Here is a 6645-nt window from a genome sequence, read left to right as displayed (position 1 = left end):
TAGCATCTCAGAGTGTGACCTCCTTTGGGTAGGCCCGCCACTACGCCCAGCTAATTTTTTGTATTTTTAGCAGAGACGGGGTTTCACCGTGTTAGCCAGGATGGTCTCGATCTCCTGACCTTGTGATCCGCCCGCCTTGGCCTCCCAAAGTGCTGGGATTACAGGTGTGAGCCACCGCGCCTGGCCTGTGCCTTTAAGTTTAATTAAAAGTGTACCTGGCAGCCGGGCATGGTGGCTTGTACCTGTAATCCCAGCACTTTGGGAGGTGAGAGGATGGCTTGAACCCAGGAGTTCGAGGCTGCAGTGAGGTATGATCCCACCACTGTACCCTAGCCTGGGTGACAGAGTGAGACCCTATGTCAAAAAAACAAAAGTACCTCGCAAGGCAATGAAATATCCAGTTCACTGGAAGCTTGCTACACCAAGTTGTTTCCCTGCTGTCAGATGGCTGTCAGATGTGCACACAACACAGTCGGGTTTTGGTACTCAGCGAATCTGCCTTCGTTTTGTGGATACCAAAATAAACCAACCACATTCTAGGCAGGCTCATGCCCAACATAAAGGGCTCTTACAGCAGAGGAAGATAATAAGTAGAAAATACAAGCCAGTTTTCTTCTCGGCTCACTGCAAGCTCTGCCTCCTGGGTTCACGTCATTCTCCTGCCTCAGCCTCCTGAGTAGCTGGGACCACAGGCGCCCGCCACCACCATGCCCGGGTAATTTTTTGTATTTTTAGTAGAAACGGGGTTTCACCACTGTCTCTTATACACATCTAGATGTGTATAAGAGACAGGCCTTGGCCTCCCAAAGTGCTGGGATTACAGGCGTGAGCCACCGTGCCCGGCGCTACAATCCAGTTTTCGACAGTCATTGCTAATAACACTTTATACTCAACCTATTTCCTCCACAGAATATTGCTTTAAGAAAGTGATCTTCCATAAAATAGTCTACTAAAACAATTAATATCTGCATAGTAAGGGTGTTTTTCTCCTATACTGATGTATTCTGTTGCTAGGAGATGGGCTTAAATTAAACTTTAATTCCTAAATTAAACGTTCTTGTAGACTGACTTTAATTGAACCTGGCTGTTTAAGGGCACATACCACATTTACTATGTATGTCACTGTGAAAAACCTGTCATTTCTGAAGCTGGAAGACAATTAACCAGGTCACCTGGTATCTTATTCTGGGCACGTTACCATCGTACATATTAAGAGAGAAGTGGCAGCTGTACTATGGTGGAAAAGCACCATATTAGGAGAAAAATCTAAGATTCATTATTTACTAGCTATGCAGCCTTGAAAGATTGCTTAACATCTCTCAGCCGTGATTTCTCATCTGTAAAATGGATAATTTTTTTCATAAGTGTGTCATAAACTATAACTAGATACTATATAAAAAATACCTTTTAAAATATTAAGTGCTATATGGAGACATCACTTTGCACACTGCAAACACAATCAAAAGCACAAAAACTGAGATTGCATAAAAAATTTTTGCAGGCTGGGCGTGGTGGTTCACGCCTGTTAATCCCAGCACTTCGGGAGGCCGAGGCAGGCAGATCATGAGGTCAGGAGATCGAGACCATCCTGGCTAACACAGTGAAACCATGTCTCTACTAAAAATGCAAAAATTAGCTGGGCGTGGTGGCACACGCCTGTAATCCCAGCTACTCAGGAGGCTGAGGCAGGAGAATCACTTGAACCCGGGAGGCAGAGGTTGCAGTGAGCCAAGATTACGCCATTGCACTTCAGCTTGGGCAACAAGAGCGAAACTCCACCTCAACAAAAAAAAAAAAAAAAACTTTTGCAAGGATTTATAAGAAAGTATACTATTGGAATTTTGTACCATGACCATGACTTAGTATTATAATTTTGTAAAGTCTAGTTTGAAAATACCTTTTATTGCCTACTAAATACATTTATTTTTATTTATTTATTTATTTATTTATTTCTGAGACGGAGTCTCACTGTGTCACCCAGGCTGGAATGTAGTGGCATAATCTTGGCTCACTGCAACCTCTGCCTCCCAGGTTCAAGTGATTCTCCTGACTCAGCTTCCTGAGTAGCTGGGATTACAGGTGCCTGCCACCATGCCCGGCTAATTTTTGTATTTTTAGTAGAGATGGGGTTTTGCCACGTTGGCCAGGCTGGTTTTGAACTCCTGGCCTCAAGTGAACCGCCCACGTCAGCCTCCCAAAGTGCTGGAATTACAGGTGTGAGCCACTGTGCCCAGCCCCTACTATATCAATTTAAAAACTCCAAGTGAGGCGTGGTCACTCACGCCTGTAATCCCAGCACTTTGAAGGCCAAGGCAGGCGGATCACGAGGTCAGGAGTTTGAGACAAGCCTGGCTAACATAGCAAAAACCGTTACAACTAAAAATACAAAAAATTAGCTGGGCGTGGTGGCGTACACCTGTAATCCCACCTACTTGGGAGGCTGAGGTGGTAGAATCGCTTGAACACGGGAGGCGGAGGTTGCAGTTAGCCGAGATCACGCACTGCACTCCAGCCCAGGCGACAGTGCGAGACTCTAGCTCCAAAAAAAATAAATAACTTCTCCACTAAACCTCTTTGTCCACCCGCAAAATAATCCTGCCTAACTCCCACCTTTGCTCTTCACTGACTCTACGCTCTCACCACATGAATTACTTGTTATACAGGCTCATGTGCATTTTTGATTCATGGTTGAAGTGGCATAGGAGGAATGTGTGGAATAAAGAGATGCCTTTTAACTTAAAAAATGCTAAATGGATATAGCATTATCCATTATGGATATAGGAATTATAAAGGTTTATGGTAATTGTATTTTATTATGGAACAGAAACTTTTTATCCTCATTTACAAATTCTCTGAGAAATCCGTTGTTAAATATATCACAGAACAGAGTGATAAGGAAGCAGTGGAGCTGTTTCTGTGCCTGCTTTTCCGGCTGGCCGGAGGGCTTTTGGGACAGGGAACACTACCATTAGCCGTGCTGAGTGGCGCTGCCTGTCAGCAGACATCAGAAATTTGGTTTAACAGATTTTTTTTAATTGGGTGGTCAGTGCTTTCATAATGATAAAAAACTAAACTGAAAATTCCTAAATTGTGTGAAATTATTTCGGTTAATACTGATGGAAATAAACCTGAACTATTACCAAGTGACAGGACTTAGTACCTATGAGCATGTTTGCCACTCATAAAAGTAAGAGCTGACTAGCTGAGCGTGCCTTTCCTTCCGGTTATCAATCACCCACAGTTCAGGGCTTCTGTCCTCCGTGGTCCCCTAAATAAAGCGGTGCTACTGACTGCACTGGCAAACAGGGGGGCTGTGTACTCTAAAACTCCAACTCCTCTTGGTTCTTTTCCTTCCAGTAGCTCTGCCCATTGACTCCGAGGCTCTGTCGGGGGGAGCGTGAAGGTGGTGACAGGACTTACCGTGAGCCTTTCACGTGCTCATGAATGAAGTCGGCATGAAACCGCGGGACCAGAGGATCCTTCTCACCGTGCACAATCAAGGTGGGGCACTGGACCTGGGGCAGCAGGTGCCGGCAGATGTTACCTGAAAGATACACAGCACAAGAAATCTGCTTTAGTGCAACCATTCTACGCTGTCAGAGGAAGCAAAGCTCGGCGCGCCCTGCCCCTCCTTGGCCTTCAGTTTGCCTATCTGTAAAAACCGTGGTTTGGATTTGACCGTGCCTGGGATCCCTTCCAGCGCTAACATTCTTTGGATTCCCTTTTCTGATTCTGTTTCTTGTTTGTTTGCCTGTTTCTGAGTTCTACTAGTAAATAAGCAGCCTGATTTAAATTCACATAAAATAGTAGGAAAATCAAATAAACACCCCACCACTATATTCCACAGTGGCAGTTCCCAATGTGAAAACAGGGGTAGGTGCTGGACACCTGTAGAGCTTTTCCCTGGAAATCACATTTCAGACGAGTGTAGGGGCCCCGGCCAGTCCTCAAAGCATATGAGCCTCACAATGAATTCATTATACAACTTGCACATCACTGATGCCTTATCACTGATGCTCCTGTGACACTCCTGAGTGACATCCTTTGGAGAGACTGTAAGGACTCACCCCTATTTATGAGAACTTTTCCGGAGGCAATGATGGACAGCCTGGGCCCTAGTCCCCGTACTGCAGTTTCCTGCCTCTGTGAGACTGTGGTGGCCCCTTAACCACTGGGAGCTTCAGCCACAAACAGGAACAATCATAGTTCCCGGGGCCTGTCGTGGGGCTAACGGGAGAGCTGCTTCTACGGTTCCCGGCATCCCTAAGCTAGCTCTTTCCTTCTCCTCCCTCCCTTCTCCGTGTGTGTCAAGAAGAAGATGCTGCAGCTCTGAGAAGGCTGGGAGCTGCCCCCACAATGCAGTGCTGCCCTGCCTTGCCCTGGGCCTTTCCCTCCTCTTCAGTGGGAAGTCCCCGCCTGCTAAGTGAGAAGGGGACCCGGTGACTAGGGAAATACTTCTCCAGGTCTCTGACACTTCCCTCTCCTGTCCCGAGATGACACACACTGGCCAACTGCTTCATCATGTGATGATCAAAGTCAATATTCCTGAGTGCTCACTTTGTACCAGGAACTGTTTACACAATTTCATATCTGTTAAACCCAGCAGTTACATGTTTTAACTCATTCAGCATATAAAAATGTTTGTCTGTTAAGTACTTTTGTAATAACAGTAACGCCAACCTTTCATTAGGCACCTACTCTGTCTTTGATCCTGCACCAAAGCTGAACAGATCATATCTCATTTAATCCCCACAACAGCTTTTCCAGGTCACAGACAGGAAACTGAAGCTTCAAGAAGCGAAGTTACCTGCCCAGATCCATTCTAACAGCAAGCCAGGGGCACAGCCAGAATGCACACTCCGGCCCATCGCACTCCAGAGCCATGCAATGAATCCCTATGCTATACCAAGCATCCACAAACCTGAGAGGACAGTGAGGAAAACGGGGCTCCTACCAAATTAGCCAGCACAGAAGGGGGACAGAGCATGAGGGCCTCGCTGTGAGAGAGTTTCTACACTGCTGCAGCCTCTGTATCAAGAACGTATTTTTGAATTGTTGATTTAACCCTATTTCCACCTTTAAATCTTCTTATCTTTTCACTACTCTCTTCAATAAAACATAAAAGTTTACATTTTACAAATGTGCCCTCTTTAATGGAGAACTGTCTCAAACATTGCTTTATGGCATTTTTTTGTTTGTTTTAAGAGCAGAGATTTCCAGGGCCTGTTTCCATGGGTGGATACTGCATCTGAACAGGAGCATTATAAGGCATATATTTGATATATTTGCTGCTTTCAACTCAAACCAGAAGAGTAACATTTCCAAACGTCCTTTTCATTGTGAAAGTTCTGGCAGATGACTCATGCAGGAAATGATTACCTAATAGATCAAATTGGTCCTTCAATCACAACCATTTTGTAACAATGCACTCCAAGATTAGATCTCAGCTACTCTATTTTCTCAGCAATTAAAAAAGAAAAAGAAAAATGAGATTATAAACATAAATAGCTGTATGAAAATAAACTATAATTCAGAATTTCTCTTAAAGATGTCAATTCTTACTTTAACTGGAAATCTTGGTAATTTTTCAGATAAAGAATAGGAGGCTAGGTGTGGTGGCTCAGGCCTGTAATCCCAGCACTTGTGGGGGGCCAAGGTGGGCAGATCATGAGATCAGGAGATCAAGACCATCCTGGCCAACATGGTGAAACCCTGTCTCTACTGAAATACAAAAAAAATTGCCTGCATGGTGGTGCACACCTATAGTCCCAGCTACTTGGGAGGCTGAGGCAGGGGAATCGCTTGAACCCGGGAGGCAGAGATTGCAGTGAGCTGAGATCATGCCACTGCATTCCAGCCTGGCGACACAGTGAGACTACATCTTAAAAAAAAAAAAAAAAAAAAAAAAGAATAGGAGATATTTGTTCATAGTTAAGGTCATATCACTTAGTTCTGAAGATGGGAAAAAATTATATTTTCTTCCTCATATTAACTCCATTGAGATTAAAGATTAACAGTGTCCTTGTGGGGTGACACATCTAAAAGTGTAAAAAGGAAAAAATATTGTACATATTGTGGTCTATTTATTTTCGAATGACTCATTCTGGAATTAGAAAATAGAAACTGTTCAAGGCTTCTGGGTAATTATTTTGTCATCACACACACACCAAGGATAAGAAGGAAAAGAGAACAGTCTGCTATTAAAGACTCAACAATGTGAACCTTTGGACGTGCAGCCCTATCTCTACGTTAAGCCAGATTGACTACACAAGAACTGGCACAGTACACAGTAACTAGTATTCTCTGTTCTGTTCACACATGAGCGTGTGAGGGCGATGGGCAGATTCATGAATCACTGAGCAATTCTGGAACACTGGGGAGGAACTCGCGCACCCTCTGTAACAGGCAGAGAGCCCTTCGAGCCCAGTAACCTACCATCTGGGAGACGTTTAAACTGTCTTATGCCATCCACCCACTTTTCACAGGTTCTGGCAAAGTAGTCATACCCATAGAGGGCTTCTAGAGGCTTTCTTGTTCTCTCACTCCATTTAGAAACATCTCGGATGCCTGAAAAACAGAAGTGTAGGCAAAGAAACATTTAGTTTCATACTGAAGTATTGTCTTTTTTTTTTTTTTTTTTTTTTT

The 6645-nt window shown here is 44.2% G+C and overlaps 1 protein-coding gene across 1 annotated transcript in view; it reads right to left on the bottom strand.

The window, feature by feature from the left end:
* The window catches only part of BPHL (biphenyl hydrolase-like (serine hydrolase)), a 50992-nt gene that overhangs the window by 7476 nt on the left and 36871 nt on the right, over nucleotides 1-6645 (bottom strand). Inside the window, exons 7-8 of the mRNA XM_011984607.1 lie at nucleotides 6436-6567; nucleotides 3421-3544 (exon numbers count right to left, since the gene is read on the bottom strand). Of these exons, the coding sequence (XP_011839997.1) occupies nucleotides 3421-3544; nucleotides 6436-6567 (256 nt within the window). The remainder of the gene's footprint in view (nucleotides 1-3420; nucleotides 3545-6435; nucleotides 6568-6645) is intronic.

This window comes from Mandrillus leucophaeus, unplaced genomic scaffold (genome assembly GCF_000951045.1).
Source record: "Mandrillus leucophaeus isolate KB7577 unplaced genomic scaffold, Mleu.le_1.0 Scaffold27, whole genome shotgun sequence".
Lineage (NCBI taxonomy): Eukaryota > Metazoa > Chordata > Mammalia > Primates > Cercopithecidae > Mandrillus > Mandrillus leucophaeus.
This window is presented reverse-complemented; position numbering and strand designations above follow the sequence as displayed.